This window comes from Bombina bombina, chromosome 2 (assembly GCF_027579735.1).
Source record: "Bombina bombina isolate aBomBom1 chromosome 2, aBomBom1.pri, whole genome shotgun sequence".
In the NCBI taxonomy this organism is placed as follows: domain Eukaryota; kingdom Metazoa; phylum Chordata; class Amphibia; order Anura; family Bombinatoridae; genus Bombina; species Bombina bombina.
Window position 1 is genome coordinate 478,282,746 of NC_069500.1, and position 26,591 is coordinate 478,309,336.

Below are 26,591 nucleotides of genomic sequence, written 5' to 3' on the forward strand. Positions count from 1 at the left end.
GTTCCCTCTCCTTTCTGTCCTGCTGTGTCAGCTGGGACATTGAATGCGGTGTTTACCGCGGCCCATTTCTAAATGCCGGTTTACATATCATGCTGCAAAGGAAACCATGTGTTATGCTGAAAAACAAATGTACACTTATATTTTCTTTTTCCTGGCCAGGAATTCTCTCTTGTGCACAATATGCTCATGTTAATATACTTGGACTGTTTTTACTTTAGGCATGTTTACTTATTGTGTGGTAGCTTTCCCTATACATTGGGTAATAAACAAGTTTGTTTGAAGCTTGTACCCGAGTTATCCGTGTCACATGATTATTTGATTAATTTTTCTAAAAGAGTGCTGAATTCCCTAACTGTGGAGGTAAAAAAAATCTCATATACCTCCTCTCTTTCTATTTCTGTTTATGATCAAGGTTTCTTTAGGGTCCGCATCAGAGGGGTGATTTTTAGAGCTTTTGCTCTTTAGTTATTATAATGTAATTTTGAATCCTCACAATTTTTTCTTATTTCAATTAGGCCATATAGATACCATTGTGTTCACACCCAAGGAATGATTTAATATTTAGAGAAAAAAAAAAAAACAGTGCTAAATGCAAAGTCAATATATAATAAATAAAACTTAATGTGATCAGGGAGCTGTCGAAGATTCTTAAGGTAATCAGAGGTAAAAAGTATATTAATATAACTGCGTTTATGCAAAACTGGGGAATAAGTAATATAGGGATTATCTCTCTTTTAAAACAATGAACATTATATTGTAGGCTGTCCCTTTAAAGCAAAGGCCATTTTAAGAAATTTTACTGCATGGGTCCAAGAATGAAATGACCCCTTCAACTCTCCGTCCACTACAACCTAAAACCAACCATAGTTAGCAGTCTCAAATATTTAACTTCAACAGATTGAAATTTCACTTAAGATTGTGCGGATACCCAGCTAATGTACCCCTTTTGAGAGTAATTTCACTTAAATGGTTATACAGAAAACGCTCTTCCTATGTCTCTTGCTCCCAAGCAGAACAAGGTATAGAGATGGCTCTGTTTAAAGCAAAAAAACTATCGAGAATGATATGCAGATGTATTTTTCAGTTATGTTGTTATTTAAAACTTTACACTTTTAAGTGCTGCCATGTTAAAAACTATGTTTTAAAAGCATGTTAACTAATCTTATATCCTGTGCTGAAGCCAGTTCTAAATGAGTGACTACAGTGTCCCTTTAAATAGACACAAAGAGATCACTTAACATGTATTTAAAGATAGCTTTATTTACCCTACAGACAGGTTTTCTGTACATTTTCTCACTGTCAGAGATCAAAGTTTAATGGATTAAAAATAAATACATTTAAAAGGAAGTTTAAATCCATGAAGTTTAAAAGGGACATGAAGCCCAAAATGTGCATTTCGTGATTCAGATAGAGCATACAATTTTAAACAACTTTCCCATTTATTTCTGTTATCAAATTTGCTTTGTTCCCTTGGTATCCTTTGTTGAATGAGAATCAATGCACCGCTAGTAGCCCCCTGAACACATCAGGTCAGCCAGTGACAAGAGGCATAAATGTGCAGCCACCAATCAGCAGCTAGCACCTCTGCTGTTGCAGAACCTGCCTAGGTAGGATTTTCAAGCAAAGGATTCTAAGAGATTATAGTAAATTAGAAAGTGGTTTTGAAAATTGTATGTTCTGCCTACATCAGAAGTTTAATTTTGAGGTTACTGTCCCTTTAAAAGACTTCCATGCCCCCCTCTCCCCTATACTGGTTAATACAAAATATGATTATATTAACAAATATTTCTGTGCTAAATACACATTTATTTATCTATATAGATAGTTTTTTTTCAAAACAAGTTGCATAATAAGCATCCTTCACAAGGCAAGATAGATGTATATCAAACAAACACTCCATTTAGTAAAAAAATATATATATTAATTAAATAATGTGTGTGTGCAATTGTTCTTTAAAAATAACTGTTCATCCACTTAGTTTGGTTTCTCTTATATCCAACCTCTAAAATTAAGGGATTACTCTGAACTTTGGAGGAATTCTAACTGGGATAAGCCGAGAGTGAAGGAACATGAAATCCATCAAACATGAAAACTACTTTATCAAAAGCATCATATCCTGTACAAGACCCTCTAAAGGGCTTATAGGATCCGGATTACAACTCTTTCAGTGGGATGAATGGGGACTCCCTGCCTGAGAGACAAGGGAAGGACCTGACTCTTTTGCTCGAGAAAGAAGATTAAAAAACACCAATCTTTTCCAACCAAGCAAAGTGAATAATAGGGGAGGGTTTAGGGGAAGGGTGTAGGATAAAATGGGACTGTTGCCAAATGTAAAGAAAAAAACAAAACACCAACACAAGAACATTAAAGGATAAAAGGAATCATTCCCATTTGGAAACATTTGAACTAGGATTCCAAAATGTTATGTGCATAGAACAGATCGGTACTTGATTTGTTAGAGCAGTGTTTTATGTTTTATATTTATTGCATATAATTTTGTGGCTATAAATACTTGTGCACTAGTGTGAGCAGTAGATTTCCCAACAAACACTTTATTTTATTTTTTGTTTTAATTGTGCAAACATTTCTTAATGACCTTTTTTGTCCCCTGGTTGGTGATTTTAATGAAAGGGACTAATGGTCTTTTGCACATTGTTCAATTCTGCAATTTTCAAGCACTATGTGTTTCCTCATCAGGCTGCTAGGATTCATTGTCAATTTATGGACACTAAAGACAATAATCAAAGCACTGAAAATAGTGCTTCATTCAATTTAGTCACTGTCCAGATATCAAAAAATACAAATTTGAGGAGACTGTCTATTTCCAGAAGTAGAGTATATTGGGAAAAGCAAAAAAATACTTTACGGTAGGACTCCAAGGTGTGTGTGTATATATATATATATATATATATATATATATATATATATATATATATATATATATATATATAAAATGAAACTTTACACAATCTTTTTATATATACACTTTGAGTATAATATATACTGAGCATACACATACAACATATAAGTATATATGTCTGTGATTGATGGCTGTCACGTGATTTTAGGGGGTCAGCAAATGGGGAAAAAATAAAATTTGTTAGAAGAAAAAAAAATAATCTACTGCTTATTTGAAATTCAGAGTAAGTGTTATTGTATTGTCATTTTATTATGCACTTGCTAATTATGCAATTCTACTGTATTTAATGGTCCATTCCAGTTGCTCTAACTTTTTTAGCGCTGTTAAGTAAAGCTTGTAATCAGAGTGTTTACCATTAAGAGAATAGGAAATGCTAAAGAGTTTTTGGCCATGCTAAATATTCTCTGGTAATTCTGTTTTTCTATGGACTTGTAATACAAGATTACTCACTAATCTGAACTCAGTCCCTTGATATTGATAGTGATCATTAGTGCTCCGCTTGTAATCTAGGATTTATTTAATTATTACATTAAAATCCACCTTCTGTTTCATTAACTGGTTTCCCTGTTAAGTTTAAACATGTAAGAAGTTAGCTCCCAAAAAGTAATCTAGTGGTACAATAGGTCATGTCGAAATTTTTATTTTTGATAGTTTATATTGACTGTTATATTACATTTCATTTTTAACAAAGACCAGGTATTTAAAAACAAAACTTTACCAATACAAACCACAAAACGTATATTACGTCTATAAATAAACCAGCTAACGGTGCATTAATATGGTTATAAGTAACAGGGAGTGCCTAAAATAAATCAGGCTGCAGTGTGATAGAATGGCGATATGTTAAAATTAAAAATCCAATATATTTATTTTTACAAAATTAAATGTAGTATAATACTCAACATAAAAACAACCCATAAAACACTTAATAGTTGTATGGACGGTTACCATAGAAAACCTTAAAACATAGAGGAGCTGTAAAAAAAATAAAAAAATAGGATGTATCCAATACAGAAAGTGCCCTAATGAGTGATGAAAATCATATATAATATCCATAGTCTTCATTCATAGAAAAACTCTGAAGATTGTAGTACCTAAAAAAAAAATTGTGTACATAGTGCAAAAAAAGTGAAAGTATAAATAAAAGCCTCCAGTATTATAAAAGCTTACCACATGCAATCTTGGATTAAATTTAAGCTAATGACACCTCATCAACGCGTTTCAGCCCTCATAAGGGCCTTTATCAAGACTGGTCACACAACTTGGACATTCTTATTGCTCTATGCGCATATATGTTTTCTATGGTACTGGTCCATACAACTATTAGGTATTTTTGTTTATGTTAATGTATTATCCTACATTTCATTTTGTAAAAACAAATTAATATATTGATATTTTAATATATCACCACAGTTCAGCCTGATTTGTTTTAGGAGCTCCCAGTTACATATACTAGTTTACTTAGGTTTTATTAGGAGGAGATCTTTGGGAGATTGTGTGTCAGAACTTTGCACTGTAGATTTATTATTAATGTGTATTATTATTATTATTATTATGTATTAATATGGTTGAAATGGAGTGGTTTTGAAAAACTGGCTAATTCCAAAGAAGAAAAAACACAAATCTCCTTTTACTAAAGTTTGACAGAAAGACATTATATTTACTGGCAGTAGTATACAATCACATGCCTTTGAGAATGATAACTGAATAAACAGTTATGAACATAAAGAACTCTGGAAAGAACAGTTATAAGTTATGACTGGATGTATACAGAGCAAAAAGTGCACCAAAGGAACTCTACAAACTAATGCACAGAATTATACACAAACACTACACTAGCCACAGCTACAACAGGATACTTGTCAATTGTACAAAATAAAGAAATAGGTCCACTAGCTGAACATTTGTTAGAGTATAACAGATATGAAATACGTCTACCTGTATTACTCTCATGTTGAGTCCAGTTTCCTGAGCAAGCTGCTCCCGAATGTGTCTCGTTGGTTTGGGAGTTGCAGCAAAAGCTGCTTTGAGGGTTTCAAGTTGTTTGGCCTTGATTGTGGTCCTAGGTCCCCTCCTCTTAGTACCAGAGTTCTGCTCCTCATTTTCATTATTTGTGATCTCTTTATCTGAGGAGGTGGAATGGTCTGAGTCTTTGCCATCTTCCTGTATAGGGTCTTGCAGATCTGGAGATAAACTTCTGTCTGTACAAGAGGACACTGAAAACAAAAATGTAATTATACAAAATTATTCAAGGACTAAAGGCCCATCATGAAATCAACATACTCTATGTAATTGTGTTCTTATTCACAGTTAGCACAGACACTACTCCAGTTATTCTTAGTAGTGGAATTTACTCATAAGATTACATGTACTGAATCTATACTTACTCTGGACTAGATTACAATTGGCACACTTTTTGTCAACTAACATTCCTTGCATATTACAAGATGATAGTAAATTGCCGGGTTAGTGCGAAGGAAGACCTTGCATAAAGGTTATGACTTTAAAAAAAATAATGTGATTATATATATATATATATATATATATATATATATATATATATATATATATATATATATATATATATATATATATATATATATATATATACTTTTTTTAAATTAAAAAAAAAACATTTGTGAAGAACATTGGAATGTGAAATATGAATAATATTTGGTCTTAGGCGGTGTTGGATTAGCACGCAAGCTTTAAGTGTTTTTTGTTGTTGTTTTTTTAAACACTCCATTGAAGTCTATGGGGAGAAGTTAGCGCAGTCGCAATATCTAAAGTCCTGAAGTTAGCGCGCATTGGGTATCGCTCGTAAACATTTTACTTTTATTATGTGTGCTACTGCTGTGAAAACACTAAATAGCACTCCACTTGTAATCTAGCCCTGGGTTAGCAAATGTGATTTTGTGCTCATCAGATCTGCTCTCTTTCCCAATGTAAAATGCTTAGATATCTATTTGTCTTATTTAGGATATAGGCTTTACTGCACAAAAACAAAACCACACCAATTCCATCACAATCATTTCCATTTATTCTGTTAATTTGCAGCTGATTTTTATCTCAGAAAAACACACAAGTGTCTAGGGAGTATAAAAAAAGTCATATCAATGAAATGAAGATGAAGACCAAGATACCAGAGAATTGGCCTCCAGTTACATTGATAAAATTTAGTTTGCATTCAGTAAACTGCTAAATGTGATTGTGTGACACAAGCTATATACTACACCAAGCACACTCAAAAGAAGCCCAAGAACAATGTGGTCTAATGACTTAACTTTTAACCCCTTTCATAATTCAGATAGAAATAAATGGGAAAGTTGCTTAAAATTGTATGTTCTACTAGCAAATTCTCTTTGTTTTCTTGTTATCCTTTGTTGAAAAGCAGGAAGACAAGTTCAGAAACGTGCATGTGTCTGCAGCACTATATGGCAGCAGTTTTGCAACAATTTATACATTAGCAAGAGCACTAATTGGCAGCACTATTCCCGGTCATGTAATGCTCCAGATATGTGCACGCTACCTATCTAGATATATCTCTTCAAATAAACATGAGCACAAAGCAAATTTGATAATATAAGTAAATTAGAGAATACAATTTTTAAAAAGTTTCTATCTGAATAATGAAAGAAAAAAATATGTGTGTGTTTAATGTCCCTTTAAGCTTGGCTTTGGCATGGTCACAAAGGGATTGTTTAACCTAAGGCCTGGAAGGCAAATTGAACAAATTCAGGAGTCATGGAGGTATCGTCTTACAGAAGCCAAATTATATATCCCACAGTAAGAAGTATCCAAGATCTAGAGGATCCAAACACCTGAGAACTGTGGTGAGCTAGCTGGGAAGCTCCAAATTCTCTCAGTTTCATTTGCACTTTGAGATCCTTTCATGGGGATAGCTGCTGTGAGGGGACGTATAGTCTGAATAATATTGTGCCATTGGAGTGCCTTCTTTTTGCTTTATTGCAGTGCTGTGGAGGTTTATCGTTGTTTAAGAAGAGCTGACCTGGGCATACTGCCGAAGGACTGTGACTTATTTTGCTGCAATAGTGGCACCTCTGTACATTCTCTGGACTACTTATTCAATTATAATGGATTATTTTTCCTAAAGTCAATAAATCTATTTTAGACAGTTAATGTTATGAAATTCCTACTTATGCTGAAAATACATGCAGAAATAAACAGGCCAGAAGCCTTCTACATGACTCCTGCATTCGCTCTTTCCATTTCTCCAGACGGTACACAGTTGTTTAACACAGTGATTTTTAACCTTTTTTTTGCCGTGGCACACTTTTTTACATTAAAAAATCCTGTGGCACACCAATCCCAAAATTTTAAAAAAATCACACATTGTAGCCTAATACAGCATATATATATATATATATATATATATATATACACATACACACAAACACACACATACTGTATGTATTGTGCTGTTATGCCATGCCTCCTACAAACTACCCCTGCACTGGGAGTAAAAAACAAGCAAAGTTTAAAAAATATGTCACACTGTTGTAAGTCTGCCGTGGCACACCTGAGGATCTCTCACGGCACACTAGTGTGCCACGGCACACTGGTTGAAAAACACTGGTTTAACATACAGTTTACAAATTAATCTGATCAGGAAATGCATTATCTTCATATTTTCAGATAATATGCTGTGCGGGTTGCACATGCCTGAAAACATTAGGAGGCAAATTAAGTGTTTATTTTATTATAAAAAAATTATAGCTAAAAAAAAAGGTTTTAAAAAAAAAAAAAAAAAAAAAAAAAAAAAAAAAAAAAAAAGGGATGAAGCTATATAAAAAAGGAATAGATTTAGAATTATAAAAGATAAAAAGGAGATCAAATTATTAATAAAAATTAAGTTATTATTTAAGAATAAATAAGAGATTAATGTTTTACATCTTTGTTGGATGTTGCCTTGTATTTATTCTCACTTCCAAAGAGATTTTTATATATATATATATATATATATATATATATATATATATATATATATATATATATATATATATATATATATATATATATATATATATATATATATATATATATATATATATATATATATATATATATATATATATATACATATACATACACACACACAAAGAGCACTCTCTGGTCTTTTAAAAGTAGCTTTTATTATCCAAAATCCAAACAGATGCAAACCTGACCAAAACATTAATTTGACCGTCTGTTTGCTGTCCATTTAAAGGGACAGTCTACCATAGAATTGTTATTGTTTTAAAAAGATAGATAATCCCTTTATTACCCATTTCCCGGTTTTGAATAACCAACACAGTTATATTAATATACTTTTTACATCTGTGATTACCTTGTATCTAGGAACCTTCTTCCAGCCCCCTGATCACATGACTGTGACTGTTTATTATCTATTGTCTTGCATTTAGCATTGTTTTGTGCTAGATCTTAAAGGGACATTATACACTCATTTTTTCTTTGCATAAATGTTTTGTAGATGATCTATTTATATAGCCCATAAAGTTTTTTTTTTTTTTTTTTAAATGTATAGTTTTGCTTATTTTTAAATAACATTGCTCTGATTTTCAGACTCCTAACCAAGCCCCAAAGTTTTATGAGAATACTGATGTATACCTACTCCAGCTTGCTCCTGTTTGTGTAAATGGTCTTTTATATGCAAAAGAAGGGGGAGTGTTTTATTTCCCACTTGCAGTGGGCTTTCCAGCTACCTTTTCAATAGATCTAAACTGAGAGCTTCTAAGTAAGTTTTTAAACAGTTTTATACTGAATTTTTATATCAGTATCTGTGCATCTTATGCTTTATAGTAGTGTCTATTACAGGCAGTTATATGAAAATGAGTGTATACTGTCCCTTTAAATAACCCCCTGTGCCTGAACACAGTGTTATCTATATAGCCCACGTGTACTTTCTGTCTCTTTGTGTTGAAAAGAGATTTAAAAAGCCTGTGATAAGAGGCAGCGCTCAAAGGCTTAGAAATTAGCATACGAGCCTACCTGGGTTTAGTTTAAACTAAGAATACCAAGAGAAAAAAGCAAATTTGATGATAAAAGTAAATTGGAAAGTTGATTAAAATTAAAAGTCCTATCTGAATAATGAAAGTTTAATTTATACTAAACTGTCCCTTTAATAAAAAGGTGTCAGTGGAGGAAACGTTATGTTTTTTTAGGATTTTGGATAATAAGTTACTTTTAATAGACCAGAGAGTGCTTGGATATTTATTTGGATGCAGCACCATGGAGGATAACTTTGGTTACAGTGAGTGCACATTATTGAGCACCTTTACATTTTCTAACTATGATATCAAAAAGAATGTACTATATACAAACACAGCAATCACATTCTCTTTATAACACAAGGCAGACAAAATGAGTAGATTATTATTAATACAGATAAAACATGTTAGAACTTGCCTAACTGAAGGGGGTGTAGATGATGATAATCACTGATTTATAAAGCGCTAACATTTTACTTAGAGTTATATGAGGGTATGTTGCTTTCATGAGGGCCTTGAGTAGGGTTGCCACCCTTGAGGCCCTGACATTCAGAGATTCTCCAGCTTGGAGAGAAATTGTAGATCAGACTTCACAAAGGCTGAACTCACTGAATTTAAAAAGAAAAATGGTGGAACTCTCCAGCACGGCAAGATCTCTCTAATTTATGTATGTGAAGCAGAGACAAGCCCAGTGCAATATAGAACTGCATGATATGAGAGTTTAGTTACATTTACACTTTGTGCATTGTAGTTTATATTACTATACATTTCATATTAGGTCATTTTAATATTATTGCATTTAAGCTTTGCACTCATTTGTAATTTAATTCATTTGGAAATTTGATCCAGCAGTGATTTTACACATTATCTTTATGCTTTGAAAGTTTCTGTGTTACTTTAATAACTTAGGATCATGCTTTGTAAAAAATTACAATGCAATTTGTATTTTCTCTATTGTAAACTGTCAGTTTCAAAAAGTGGGAGGGACAAAGCAGTTCCCTGGGCATGTCTGAAGCTCTCACCAGTCTTGTGAACATTTTTAAGCATTTTAAACAAGCTGGTCTCACTCATTTGTCTTGTCAGCTGTATGCAGGTGAAGTTTGCTCAAAATTCACAATACTCTTATTTTAACCAACATAAAAGTAATATATACTAAAAGATAGACAAAAGCAAGTTAAAAAAAAATTGTATTGAAAACATTTCAGCTTAATTTGGAATTGATGCAAACCGAGCCTTATATCGGTCCCAGTGGTTCTCCAGTTACCTTCTCTCTTGTGTGATTTTTTTTTTTATCCCAGAGAGCTTCATTACTTTCTATAGAAGGCATCTCATCTCTGGGATTTCAAGGTTCCTCCCCTTTTCTTAGAAAATTCAATGAGTTCTGCCCCTGTTAAGTCAGCACTATAGTCTACCTCTAAACTAGAGGATGTGTGATTATCTGGCACATAAAATGTAATGACGCTCTATGGTTAACTGAAGCGGACAGTTAATTTTATAATACTCAAAGAATGCTATGGATTCTAGGAATTACATACAGTATAGTCGCTAACCTTTTTTTTTACTGAAAATGTTCCAAAATTGATCATTTTTATATTTGATATTCTGTGCCTTTTGCTAGCTTCCCCCTGCTAGCTTCGATTAGTCTTACACATAAGAGCGGTCCCACCCGCTCTATACGTTTTTATCCGTGCTCGTTCTTGTGAGCCCAATACTAACTTTCGCACATACGCAATAATACTAGCTTCGCTCCGATACTAAACACTGTAAACCCACTTTTTCAGTTAACCATAGCTCTAAGGACACGGTAACCATTCTAGCATAAATCGCAGTTGTGCTCCCAAGCGATCGTGTTTACTGTCAGCTTGTAATACGATCAGTAAACCCAACAGGAGCAAACACCCTCAATAAATCCCTTTTCGCTTACACATAACTGTTAGCTCACCACTCGTAATTTGACCCTAAATGCTTTATGATATTTGCACTCTCAATTGAATGTTGGATATACAAATATTCAACATTAGATCTATCATTTAGATAAAAAAAAAAAAAAAAAAAAAAAAAGAGAAAAAAGAAATATTTGTGTGTATATATATATATATATATATATATATATATATATATATATATATATATATATATATATATATATATATATATATATACATATATATATATATATACACTCAAGCAAAAATTCAACATTTAAAATGATATAAACATTTGCATTTGTTGACAAAACCGGACCAGGTACACATCCCATGACCCAGCAACATGCCAGCCATGGCATATTACAAAACAAATACAACACATAAAGGAAACCCAGCACTCACCAGCTAAGATTTAAAATGGAAAGGTTAGTCACTGCATCTGGCCAAATGGGACAAGCTCAGGCACCACGTCAAGGTCCTTTTCAACACCTGAGTCCCTAACACAGCCACACAATGCAGGCTCTCAAAGCCTGACAAACTGGGAACAAGGGAGGGGTGCACAGATATATATATATATATATATATTCCTTAAGAAGTAATGGGATAATTGAAGATAGGATTGTTTCCATTGGTTTAATGACTGTAATAACTTTAAAGCGAAAGACAAAAATTCATTGGATAATAAAAAAAAAAAAAAAAGGAGGTGTAGAAACCCTGAATTATTGGGGAAATATGAAAACCCATAACCATACCACTTTGGAGAATATCTAAAATCATTAACATAGAATCATAGATAAGGAATCAGGAAACTCCTCCCTTTGCACTATTGGTGAAACACTGGACCAAACACTGTAATTTGTCAGTGGCAACAAGTTTGTAATCCTCCAGAATAGCACAAACGTTCTAATTTGAGAAATCTTAATCCTTGAGAATCAAAAATTCTGTAACCAAACAGAAAGTGTGGGAGTACTTAAAAGGGACAGGAAACACTAAAATTGTTATTGTTTAAAAAGGATAGATAATGCCTTTACTACCCATTCCTCAGCTTTGCACAACCAACATTGTTATAATATACGTTATAAAATATAAACCTCTAAATGCCTGCTTGTTTCTAAGCCACTATAGTCAGCCTCTTATCACATGCATTTTTATTTGCTTTTCACAACAGGATACTGCTAGTTTATGTGGGCCATATAGATAACATTGTGCTCACGCCCGTGGGTTGTGTTCAACACAGCTAAAATGCAAGTCAATAGATAATAAATAAAAAGTCATGTGATCAGGGGGCTGTCAAAATACTCTTAGATACAAGGTAATCAGAGGTTAAAAGTAAATTAATCCAACCATGTTGGCTGTGCAAAACTGGGGAATGGGTAATAAAGGGATTATCTATCTTTTTAAAACAATACAATTTTGTGAGTTGACTGTCCATTTAAGGTCTTGTTAAACCCTTGAGTGCTAACGACGCCAGGGGATTCCCATTTTGCGCAGTGACATCACGCGCAATGACGTGATGACGTCACCGCGCAACTTTATTGACAAACTGACAATACAAAGTATAGGGAAAGGGGGCATGCTGCTTAGACGCCTGTATCTCAGGCATCTAAGCAGCTACAGACCCCCAAGACCCATCTTTGGAAAGGTAATCGCCTAACCTTTCCAATGATGTAAGTCTTGGGGATCTGAAAAAAAAAAAATATATAAAAAGTTAACAAAAAATGTTCAAAAATTTAAATAAAAAAAAAAAACCTTCAATCACCTTAGCACCCAGGTGGGAAAGTGCTTAGCACTCAAAGGGTTAAAGGAATAGAGCTTGAAGATTAAAAATCTATGAATAAAACCAAATATTCAGAGGAGCTAGGTCTGACAACCAAGTTTCAGATGTAGGAATCACCCTCATGTATCAAAATATCCAGCTTAATTCACTGTTATCAACAAAACAATTTATTTAAAAAAAAAAAAAAAGCCCTCATACATAGCAATCTTCAAGTAAGTGTGTTGCAAAGGCATCAGGACCCCTGCTTCTGTTGCAATACTTAGCAGCCTTGCATATTTCCATAATCAGATGGATGTTTTTCTGAGCTTCTTAAAATCCATGATAACACTCCCTAGTTGAATCTTCTGGTGACTATGGGGGTGCAAATAAAAAGAACTTAATTTATAACTAAATGTTATGCAAAGAGTAATAGGTCATCCAAAGATTTGAAACATCTGAATCAATCAATTGGATGTGAGAGAAGACCAGGAGCAGCATCTAACCAATGAGGAACATTTACAAACTGGTTTAAACTGCAAAGTGAAGACATTTTAATGATCTAGATAGACAAAATGCAACAGCCACTTCATGGTCATAAATTGACCAGATTCTAGACCTTTCAAAAGTATTTTTAGACTTTAAAAGATGTTAAGAATATATACTATTTACATAGTTTAACCTAAATAAAAAATAAATAACTTATCTACCCATCAGCTCTATTGTAGAGATGTGTGTATTATTTTAAAGGCACATACATTGCTTAAAGGGACACTGAACCCAATTTTTTTTCTTTTGTGATTCAGATAGAGCATGTAATTTTAAGCAACTTTCTAATTTACTCCTATTATCAAATTTTCTTAATTCTCTTGGTATCTTTATTTGAAAAGCAAGAATGTAAGTTTAGAAGCCAGACTATTTTTGGTGAACAATCTTGGTTGTTCTTGCTAATTGGTGGATACATTCACCCACCAAAAAAACAAGTGCTGTCCATGGTCCTGAAACAAAAATTGGCTGGCACCTTAGCTCAGATGCCTTCTTTTTTTAAATAAAGATAGCAAGAGAACGAAGAGAAATTGATAATAGGAGTTGCTTAAAATTGCATGCTATATCTGAATCATGAAAGAAAAAAATTTGGGTTCAGTGTCCCTTTAATATAGGTTATAGTTTTTCAGCAGCTGTTTGAAACCCATGCTTTACATGTGGACGTATTAAACAAATTACATCAATCCCAAATAAAATACAATAAAAATGTACACATTAAAAAGAGAGCTTAGGGCTTCTACAGCAGTAACATGGGTCATGGTCCTTATATATGTTCTATCTGCCGACAGTGGTCTATGTTTATGTCAGCACTGTGTAAAAGTTTGGTATGAAAAATAGCAAACAGTTCCATCTCAGCCTATGTTACTCCAAATAGTTACAAAAAACAACAACAACAACAACCACAACCATCACCTTTTTATATATATGTAGGCTTCTTTACTTATGGTGGCCTTTCATTGCCAGTCCAAGCCACTGCTTTGTTATGCTATTATACTTTAATGCCAACATATTAGGTGGTTGCACAAAAATGAAATATAAATACACATATATATATATATATATATATATATATACACATATATACATAGTACCAAAGGACATATCAGGTTGTTGTGTGTGGTTTTATTTTTTTGGCTATACTATGTAAATAATAATAATAATAATAATAATAATAATAATAATAATAATATATATATATATATATATATACACACACACACACATCCAAAAAAGGATAGCACAATCTCACCAAAATTTATAGAATGCACTGTAAAGCATATACCAGAAGAGTTCAAAGCACAGGCACTGTCAAAAGTACACCAAAGAAAAATAGTCATTGCTTTTTAGGTTCTCTTTGTTGTAATTTTGACAAAAGCACAGTTGTCTTTTTAAAAGGACACTGAACCCAATTTTTTTCTTTTGTGATTCAGATAGAGCATGCAATTTTAAGCAACTTTCTAATTTACTCCTATTATCAATTTTTCTTCGTTCTCTTGCTATCTTTATTTTTTTGGTTCAGACCTCAGGACAACCTAGGTTGTTCACCAAAAATGGGCCGGCATCTAAACTTACATTCTTGCATTTCAAATAGAGATACCAAGAGAATAAAGAAAATTTGATAATTGGAGTAAATTAGAAAGTTGCTTAAAATGTCATGCTCTATCTGAATCATGAAAGAAATTTTGGGTTCAGTGTCCCTTTAACTTTGACTTAATAAAACTGGATTTTTTTTATATAAAGACCATTGAGTGCCTGTGCTTTGGACTGTTCATATATATATATATATATATATATATATATATATATATATATATATATATATATACATACATATCATTACATTTTATTTTATGAAAAGGTGCACATAAAATTTGAACATGCTAACTATTTTGGTAGTCAAAAGACACAGTAAGCAGCGACTGCTACTAGAATGTTACAGGACTAACTGTATATGGGAATATGGTGTATATTGCGCACTGGCAGTGAAGCGTTTGAGTGTAGCTGGCTACGGCAAATGTTCTGAAAGTTCTTATATGGTAACTAAACCACAGGGTCAAGACTTGCTTAACAATATTATTCTGTGGGACCAAGTCACCTCATGAATTGCACTACTTGGAGTAAATCCTGATCACAATAGGAATGTGACTCAAATTAAAACAGTATCATAAAAGGGGGATAACTACATATTTCACCAGTGAAATATCTATACAACAACCAGTTATCTTTGTTTCCATAATACATGAACACAATTTTTTTATTTTGAACGTAGGCTGTAATATCTGAATTTCATAAAGGAAAAAGATTTATAAAAAAAAATAAAAATATATATAATTTTACATGCTTCTTCACAAAGATGTGGTTAAACAAAATATAAAATGCATTTTACTGATCTGAAGAATAATCAATCCATATATTGCCACACTCTCCTACTTTTAGGTCACCTATCAGTAATTGTTCTTTTAAAAGGGATTTTGAGATATACAGTATATATAATCATCAATTGAAGAAGAGGCACTCACAGGACTTAATTGATTAATATCCATAGCTTTATTGGTTTTTGATATCCAACATAGTCAATGTTTCAGTGGTTACAGGGAGCTTTCTCAAGACTGTGTTCAATCTTAATGTGTTTATGTCTTAAAATTTGTGAATTTAAAAAAAGGGACAGCCAAGTCCAAAAAAAAAAAAAAAAAAACACAACAAAAACACCCCCAAAAAAACTTATGTTTCAAATAGGGCATGTAATTTTAAACAATTTCCCAATTTACTTTTATCACCAATTTTGCTTTGTTCTCTTGGTAATCTTAGTTGAAAGCTAAACCTAGGATGGCTCATATGATAATTTCTAAGCCCTTGAAGGCCGCCTCTTATCACATGCTTTGTTATTTGCTTTTCACAACAGGGTAGAGCTAGCTCATGTGAGCCATATAGATAACATTGTGATCACGCCCATGGCTTGTGGCAGACACTGCAATAATTGGCTAAAATGAATGTCAATAGATAATAAATAAAATGTCATGTGATCAGGGGGTGTCAGAAGATGCTTACATACAATTTAATCACAGAGGTAAAAAGTATATTAAATATAACAGTGTTGGTTGGTTATGTAAAACTGGGGAATGGGTAATAAAGGGATTATCTATCTTTTTAAACAACAATAATTCTGGTGTTGACTGTCCCTAAGACATAAGCAAATTAAAAGGGACAGTCTAAAAACATTTTTTTTTGTTTTAAAAAGATACATAATCCCTTTATTACCCATTCTCCAGTTATACATAGTCAACACAGTTATATTAAAGTGAAGGTCAATTTTCATCAATGAGTGCCCGGTTTTTAAAAATACTTTTAAAAACAGGGGCACTTTCATTGATGAAAATTTACATTGCACTGGATTTGAAGAAATACTTACCGTTTACTTCTGCAAAACCGGAACGCCGATCTCAGCCTCAGTTCCTCTGTACTGACGTCAGAAATTACAAAACCGGCTTCTTCCAATCATGGCTTCCCCTCCAGAGCTTCCATCTCATGATGCCTGGCTGTGATTGGAGGAAGTCAGTTTCGTCATTGCTGTGGTCTACAGCAGGAAGAAGAAGGAGGGGGATCATCGATCCGGCTTTGCAGGAGTAAAAGGTAAGTATTTCTTCAAATCCAGTGCAATGTTAAATTTTCATCAATGAAAGTGCCCCTGTTTTTAAAAGTATTTTTAAAAACCAGGCACTCATTGATGAACATTGACCTTCACTTTAATATACTTTACCTCTGTGATTACCTTGTATCTATGCATCTTCTGACAGCCCCCTGATCACATGACTATTATCTACTGACTTGTATTTAGTACTGTGTTGTGCTAAAACTCCCCGGGCATGGACACAGTGTTATCTATATGGCCCACATGAACTCTCAGTCTCTTGTTGTGAAAAGCAATTTAAAAAAAAAAGCATGTGACGAGGCGGCCTTCAAGGGCTTAGAAATTAGCATATGAGTCTACCTAGGTTTAGTTTCAACTAAGAATACCAAGATAACAAAGAATGATTTGATGATAAAAATCAAATAAAAAAAAAACTACTGTAACAACTTACTAACTGGCCTCCCTCTCTCCCACCTCTCTCCCCTCCAATCCATCCTTAATGCATCTGCCAGACTAATCCACCTCTCTCGACGCTCTGTTTCTGTTGCACCTCTCTGTGAGTCTCTTCACTGGCTCCCCATTCACAACAGAGTTAAATTCAAAATTCTCACCTTAACCTACAAAGCCCTCACCAATGCTGCCCGACCCTACCTGTCCTCACTTATCAACAAATATACTCCTGCCCACCCCCTAAGATCCAACAATGACCTGCTTCTTGCGTCCTCTACCATCACCTCCTCTCATGCTAGACTACAGGACTTCTCTCGGGCGGCACCAACCCTCTGGAACGCACTTGCTCGTCCTGTCAGACTTGCCCCTAACCTCTCCTCTTTTAAAGTTCCCTAAAGACCTTTCTGTTCAGGGAAGCATATCACCCGACTTATTGACAAACTAACTTCACTGAACTAACAGCTGCCCTCTATCTCCTCACTAATATGATTCTCACTTTTGCAGTCCCCACCTCCTGTTTCCCATCCTACCCATCTAGATTGTAAGTTCCCACGGGAATAGGGCCCTCAATTCCCCGTTTTTGTCTGTAAAATTTTGTCTTATCGTATTGTTTCTCCATTGTACTGTTATCCTTGTACCCATGGGCAGCGCTGCGGAATCTGTTGGCGCTTTATAAATAAAGTATAATAATAATAATAATAATAAAAGTAAATTGGAAAGTTGATTAAAATTACAAGTCCTATCTGAATAATGAAAGTTTAATTTTGATGACTAGACTGTCCCTAGGTTGAACACAGTTTTGAGAAAGGTCCCTGTGAGGACCAAAATGTTGACTTAATCCTATGTTTGATATAAAAAAACCAATAAAACTATGAATATTGGAATACATTAAGTCCTGTGAGTGCCTCTTCTTCCATTGATCTTCTCCATACAATAAATAGAGAGCACCCAGGCAGTTTAACAAAACAGGGAGTGCTTGAAACACCAAACCACAAGTGTGTGCTTTTACACCCATGGAATGTCACCCCTTCTGCTCCCCTCAGGTCACTTACTGACTTTGTCATATACTCCAGTCCCGATTATCTTTGTAGCCAGGGTGTAACAATAATGGCTACAAAGTGTTTAATGGCATGAGAAAAAGGATTGGAGTATGACAGTCAGTAAGTGACTTGAGGGGAGCAGAAGGGGCTACAGTCCATAGGTGTAAAAGCCCCACCCCCACCAAGCACATGCAGGTGCAGTTAGCCTGTATGAAGAAAAATAAATAACAAATGCGGGGAGTAAACATTTTGCTACTGACGACAATGCGCATGAGCAAACTACGCCAGTGCATTCCACTGATTATTTAGGATCATCTGTGGAATGTGCTAATGTAGCTTTCACATGAGCAGTATCATTGGTGGAAAAATCTTAAGGGGTAGCAAAAAAAGAAAAAAGAAAAATATGATAGGACACCCATGGTGCAGTGCTTCTTTTAGCAAAGGAAAACCAGCGAATGAAGCAAATTTAAAAATAGTAGTAAAATTGAAAAGTTGTTGTATGCCCTATTTCATGAAATAAACTTTTTGGCTTCCATGTCCCTTTAAATATCATACTAATATGACAATAAGACACCCAGGACTTTGTTAGACCCACAATTACTTTACTAGTGCAACCTAGGTATGATCAAGAGGTTACTATAAGATTCAACTGAATGGCGCCTCTACACTGATAGTAGAACCTACCTGTAAATTACATTTATCAGCAGCTGTTGATGGATTATGGGTTGTGGTGGTTTTTTAAATTTGATAAAGACGTAGTAACAAGTATTACACACTATCCAATGCCTTTTCAGGGTGCATGTTCTTTCCATTGCTTTTAGTAACTGATTCAAAAATATAGATTGTAAGCAAAAGGTAGCAAATATTGTACAAATTCTGTTTTTAAGTACATTGTATAGAAGGTTGTAAGGAGAGATATACAGTGTGTGCAGAATGTATGGGAACTCAATATCTTCAGTGAAAATACACTGAAGGGGCTATGGCTTCATTCTCTTAAAACAAAACAAATTACATACTGTGTTGTCTCAAACACACACACACCAGTGCTTTAAAGACTGACAATGTAAAATACATTAATTCAACTCAGGTAATGAAAAGGAAGAAATGCTATATAAGTTAATGAATGTAACAATACATGTAAATATATAACTTTCATTGGATAAAATACTATTTATTTTATTTTTTTTATTTTTTTGTAGCGAAGACTATTTTCCCTGATAAGTGTTTAAAGCTGCTGAAATTCCTGGCTTTAAAGGGACAGTCTTCACCAAAATGATTGTTTAAAAAGATAGAGAATGCCTTTACTACGCATTCCCCAGCTTTGCACAACCAACATAGTTATATTAATTTACTTTATAACATTTAAACCTCTAAGTTTCTACCTATTTCTAAGCCACTACAGACTGCCTCTTATCACATGCATTTTGAATTGCTTTTTACAACAGGAGACTGCTAGTTCATGTGGGCCACATAGATAAAAACAAAACTCCATGGGGGTGAGAACAATGTTAAGAGTCAGCACAACACAGCACTAATTAGCTAAAATACAAGTCAATAGATAAATAAAAAGTCATGTGTTCAGGGGGCTGTCAGAAATGGCTTAGATACAAGGTAACCAGAGGGAAAAAAAAGTAAGTATATTAATATAACCATGTTGGCTGTGCAAAACTGGGGAATGGGTAATAAAGGGATTATCTATCTTTTTAAACAATAACATTTTTTGGAGTTGACTGTCTCTTTAACAAGTCATTATTCACATCTAACCAAAACATTTCCTTTTTACAGGTAAGCTTTCTCCATAATTCCTATGCCGAGTTCAACTTTTAAACTAGATCTTTCTGAGATTTCTAGTTGCTGTCCTACAGAAGATTTTGTTTAACTTATATATGAAAATTATTTTTGCAGTAGTAAAGATTTAAAAGGGACAGTCTAGTAAAAATTAAACTTTCATGATTCAGATAGGGCATGCACTTTCCAATTTACTTTTATCATCAAATTTGCTTTTTTCTCTCAGTATTCTTTTTTGAAAGCTAAACCTAGGTAGGCTCATACTGATTTCTAAACCACTGAAAACCGCCTCTTATCACAGTGCATTTTGACAGTTAAAAAGTGCTAGTTCATGTGAGTCATAGATAACATTGTGCTTACTCCCATTGAGTTATTTATGTGTCAGCACTGATTGGCTTAAAGGGACACTGTACCCAAAAATTTTCTTTCGTGATTCAGATTGAGCATGAAATTTTAAGCAACTTTCTAATTTACTCCTATTATCAAATTTTTTTCATTCTCTTGGTTTCTTTATTTGAAATGCAAGAATGTAAGTTTAGATGCCGGCCCATTTTTGGTGAACAACCTGGGTTGTCCTTGCTGATTGGTGGATAAATTCATCCACCAATAAAAAAGTGCTGTCCCGAGTACTGAAACCAAAAAAAAAGCTTAGATGCCTTCTTTTTCAAATAATGATAGCAAGAGAACGAAGAAAAAATGATAATAGGAGTAAATTAGAATGTTGCTTAAAATGGCATGCTCTTTCTGAATTACAAAAGAAACAATTTGGGTTCAGTGTCCCTTTAAGTGAAAGTCTGTCAAAAGAACTGAGATAAAGGGCAGTCTGCAGAGACTTAGATACAAGGTAATCATAGAGGTATAATGTGTATTAATATAAAAGTGTTGGTTATGAAAAACTGGGGAATGGGTAATAAAAGGGATTATCCATCTTTTTAAACGATAACAGTTTTCAAGTAGACTGTCCCTTTAAAGGGCCATTATACACTCATTTTTTCTTTGCATAAATATTTTGTAGATGATCTATTTATAAAGTCCATAAAGTTAGTTCTTTTTAAAAATGTATAATTTTGTTTATTGCTCTGATTTTCAGACTCCTAACCAAGCCCCAAAGTTTTATGTGAATACCATCAGCTACCTACTCCAGCTTGCTCCTGTTTGTGTAAAGGGTCTTTTCATATGCAAAAGAAGGGGGAGGGGGGAGTGTCTTATTTCCCACTTGCAGTGGGCTTGACAACTACCTTTTCAACAGAGCTAAACTGAAAGCTTCTAAGTAGTTTTTAAACAGTTTTATACTGGATTTTTATATCAGTATCTGTGCATCTTATTCTTTATAGTAGTGTCTATTACATGCAGTTATATGAAAATGAGTGTATACTGTCCCTTTAACCAGTATTAACAAACATGTCAATGATTTATGTTTTTGTCTGGCAGCCGCACACATAATGTACAAGTTTAAACCACACTCAATGTTAGAATAGTTATCAAGATAGCATTAAAGGGACTGAAACCACACATGTTTCTTTCATGATCCAGAGAGAGCATAAAATATATCTCTGTATTCTTTGTTGAAAGCATACCTAGGTAGACTCAGAGGCAGCAATCCACTGCAAGAAGCTAGCTGATGATTAGTGGCTGTACATATATGCCTTTTGTCATATCGATCATCCAATGTGTTTAGCTACCTCCCAGTAGTACACTGATGGTCCTTCAGCAAAGGATACAAAGAGAATGATGAAATGTGAAAATATAAATTAATTGGAAAGTTGTTTAAAATGGCATGTTCTATGAAAAAGTCATGTCCCTTTAAGAATTACATCTAAAAAATATTTCCAAGATTGATACCAAACCTGTAGGTCTTTTGATATAAATGAAGAGGTGAATGGGTTGTAAAAGTGTAAGTTATAGGACCTCATTGTGTGCTGGTTCCCCACTCTGAACCCTATTAGCCCTATCTGTATGCCACTTTAAAAGTGTTATTTTCAGATTGGAAAAAAAAACAATTCAGCTGTATTAATCTATCCATTGTTGTGTTTCTTTTTGCCCCACAAGAATCGTGCACACACACTAGATTAAATTTAGCATTAGCAATATCTTTTTTTTTAATATGAAAAGAGGAAGGTTCTGTAGTAAAAATATTACATATAATACAATTAAAATTAATAATCATAATACATGTGTGTTTTTATATATATATATATATATATATATATATATATATATATATATATATATATATATATATATATATATATATTAGTATTATATAATAATAATAATAATAATAATAATAATAATAAACAACCCTAAGCTTCTGGTCACCCAAGCTGATAATATGGTCCTAATGCAAACCCCTCCCCATAGGGTATAAAAGTGCTAAGCTGTTAAAGGGTTACACTGGCTTTATTAAGTGCCAGAAGCCCTTGGATGTAGGAAGCGCTCTCTGCTCTTGGCTGGTTAACAAAAGCAGGTGTGTCTGGCACTTGTGCTAATGTCCAGACTGTAAGGCTTCCTCTGCTTTCAGTCCCACCCACAGGCTGGCATGCAAGAGGAGGGGGTGTTTGTGTATCTCAGCTCTGCCTGAGATTAACAAATCATGACCTCTATTAAAGGGCTTCTGTGACAGTGCCTGTGTGTGTCTGTAATTATTAATAAAGGGGAAAAATAAATACAGGACACAATCATGCTACTAAACCCTATTTGTGCATAGAAATATAGTTCAGTCTAGCTTTGTGCTTTCCTCTATAGCAACCAAGGGCACAAACTCAACATTTGTAATTCTCTCATGAAACATAGACGTCAGGCCAATTCATCATATGTGTTCAGTCACACACATTGAGGGAACCTCTTCCTATATAGATGTTTTTGGGTGTGCAAATTGACTTACCTGAGTTAAGGCAGCTCTCCTTTAAACTACCGTTGCTGACATAATCCTCTTTACAGACAAATTTGTTCTCATCTATAATGTAAAGTTCCTCCCCTGTAGATAACTGTTTGTTACACACCATACAGGTGAAACAATTCAAGTGGAAGACTTTGTTCCTGGCCTTCCTCACCAGGTCACTGGGGGAGATTCCTAGGGAGCAGCCTGCACATTTAGTACCGAACCTCCTGCAAAAGAAAACAACCTGAGTATGCAGGGAATTCAGAAGGAAAGGGGGTACACTTATACTATGTTATCTGCACTAGACAATCAGGAATTGGTCTAAATAAAATTGTGACAAAATAATAATAAAAAAATAGTAAGAGACTGGAAAAGAGAACAAAAAAATGTAAATAAAAATGGAGTGTCAGATTAAAGATCACTAAAGAATATTATTGTCCATGTAGCCATTGCTGAGAATAGATTTACCAATAAATCCCAAAATATACACACAAATCCCCACATTAACTGTATTTATGAGCTTTGATGTTGGTCTCTAAATTGGACATTAACAAGGAAATGTGGACACACAATATAAATTCTACTTATCTAGAAAATGACCCTTTGTTAGGGCACCACTGTTCATATATAAAATGCAGGTGGGATTTTACAATAGTAATACGGCCATTATTAAATTAACCACATAGTAAACACACATGTATATAAATATAAAACCACTCATTGTAATAAAAATAACCAAACATATATGCACCCTAAAACGTTTACGGCTAATGAAACTCAGAGATGTGTTATTTTAAACAAATGCGAAAATATATATTTTTTGAGACAGTCTCACTAAATATGGTTTATTTGTCCCTATTGATTCTTTATATTTTGGATGTTATAGAACGCCCAGATTATTGTATTAATAATAAAATATTAAAAACAAATATATGTGCTACAAAATTTGAAAACAAATTAAATCATTACAATAGTTGTTTTTTTGTATAGAAAAAAGGTTTTCGTTTTTTTCTGTGGAATTTTAATTTGTATTTAAACTACTGCATTCACATATGAGACTACGTGTAATGTTATATTTTGTTTTAAATGTATTATCTATTTTTCACTTGCGAATGCAAAATTGTGTATTAAGTATAAATACACAATATTTAAAACAGCTTTTAAAAAGGGATAGAAATAATAATATAAAAAAAAGAAGATATTGTACATATAACTAGGCTAAGATTAAATTTTATTTATCTTTGGATTCTGTCCTCAAAATTCAGAGTTCTTATTTCCTTAATATATATTATCTGAAGTAATATATATATATATATATATATATATATATATATATATATATATATATATATATATTCGGCAATATATATCTCAGTGTTTCTCTCCTTTCATTTCCTATATGAAATGTAAATAGATTTGAGAATATATATATATATATATATATAGATATATATATATATATATATATATATATACACACATATATACACACACATAATCTATTTACATTTCATATAGAAAATACATGAAGGGCACACTAATATATATATATATATATATATATATATATATATATATATATATATATATATGTGTGCTCTTCATGTATTTTCTATATGAAATGTAAATATATATATATATATATATATAAATATCCGGATTAAAAAAAAAAAAAAAAAAAAAACTCTACTTAAATTACTTATATTAACTAAAATTTAAATAGAATACATGTTATTTCACATATTATTAAAAGTAGCAGCAATTTAACGTATTTATGTCCCAATATATTATATTTATACATATAAATAAAGTTGATTTAAGGTATATTTATCCAATTATTTCTTTAAAATTAAAAAAGTATAGTTATCTAAGAATTACACTGCAAGTTGACAGTTCCTTCCACTTCGCCTCATCCAAGAATTGACTTTGATTTAGTGACTGAATTACAGGTCATAAGTCATTCCTGCCTTATCCAGGAAAATAATTAGCTCACCTGCACCTTATCAAAAATCATTAAATGTTCCTAAAGAGTTTCCACATTAGTGGGGAGGGGACAATCGGTCACTAGCTAGTTCCTTCTATAGGACACACTTGTTTTTAGTGCAGGTCACATAATTAACCTCTTCCCTGCAACCTACCAAATAATCTGGATTTATAAAGCGGTTTCACCAAGAAAGTGATGCAAAAATCCCTTATTTAATAGGGCAGCTTTAAACTCGTCATTAAAATGTAAACAGTGCAAGAGCTTGGCCCATTTTTACATGATAAAGACACAGTCTGTTTGTCAACAGCTTACTTTAACCACCCTTATTTCCCCTTTAAACAAACCTTTTGTAAACAAGAGAAAAGGTTATTTGAAGAATAAAATCAGCTTTCGTTGGAAACGATTAAATAGGGAGTCAATGTATTATTTGCAGGGTATAGGCAAGAAGATTTATACTCCAGTATAAGTTTTTCATAAGTAAATGGGTCAGCCCAAAAATAAAGTTAGTTATATTTGGTCATTTCTTATGCCACTATATATTCAAATATGTACCTGTATATTCGTCTTGCCAAAATTCTGATATTGCATTCATTATACACTTTACTAACAATGTAATGTACTTAATAAATTCAAGTTTTTTTAAAATATATTTTCTTATATAAAAATGTTAAATAAAATGCTAGTAAAATAGATAAACTTGAGTCATTACTTGGTATTTTATATTCTAAATTAATAAATGACTATACTATATCAGTTTACAATATATATATATATATATATATATATATATATATATATATATATATATATATATATATATATATATATATATATATAATTTGTGTGTGTATACACACACATTTCCAAAAATGTTACATAAAATAGAATAAAAAAGAAAGGATTTTATATTGATAAAATATTTTATATAAATATACATTAATACTGCAATGAGATTAAACAAATATTCTAATGCAGTAATGTTTGTGCTTAGAGTCCTTAGCAGTCAAGCTCCCTTCATATAATTACGGGACAAGGAATCTTCCCTTATATAGGATATAAAGTGATTACCAACTGGCCCATAGACAGTAGGTACCTACCTGAAGAAGTCAGTCTTGCAGTAGAGTTTCCCCTCACGGGAGAAGCACTTCTCGGTCAGGTTGCATTTACACTCACAGCATTGCACACATTTCACGTGCCAGGCTCTGTCCAGCACATTGAGGAGGAACCGGTCCAGGATGGGCCTCTCACACCCTGCGCAATGGACCATCATGGCTGAAGCAGAAATCCTACACCTGGACCTCTTTACAAAAGCAAATTCCACATAGACTCCAGACAGCCCTACTGCTGGAGCTCAAGCAGCTGGTGGTCCTGATAATCACTAAGGTGCAGTGACACCCAGCGACTTTGAGGGACAACAATTCCTCCAGGTCTAGTGGTGCAGGTGATGAGGAGCCCCAGTGTCCTTCTGATTTATATCCTCATTATTTGTGTTCAAATCCAAGTCACTGCTAAACGTCCCCCTGTGTGGACACAAACAAATGTCCTAGAAAACTGTCTTGCAAATACTTTCTCCAAGTCCCCCTCTATACCCCATAACCAGCTTTGTGTGCCCAGCCTGGTAATTCGCGCATCCTTATTCAGATTTAATGACGTCTCCTACAACGT

The 26,591-nt window shown here is 33.4% G+C and overlaps 1 protein-coding gene across 1 annotated transcript in view; it reads right to left on the reverse strand.

Moving 5' to 3' along the window:
* Positions 1 to 26,196, reverse strand: part of LHX5 (LIM homeobox 5) — a 40,700-nt gene extending 14,504 nt beyond the window's left edge. Inside the window, exons 1-3 of the mRNA XM_053700548.1 lie at positions 26,024 to 26,196; positions 22,946 to 23,169; positions 4,859 to 5,136 (exon numbers count right to left, since the gene is read on the reverse strand). Of these exons, the coding sequence (XP_053556523.1) occupies positions 4,859 to 5,136; positions 22,946 to 23,169; positions 26,024 to 26,196 (675 nt within the window). The remainder of the gene's footprint in view (positions 1 to 4,858; positions 5,137 to 22,945; positions 23,170 to 26,023) is intronic.
* Between the last annotated feature and the right edge of the window lie 395 nt (positions 26,197 to 26,591).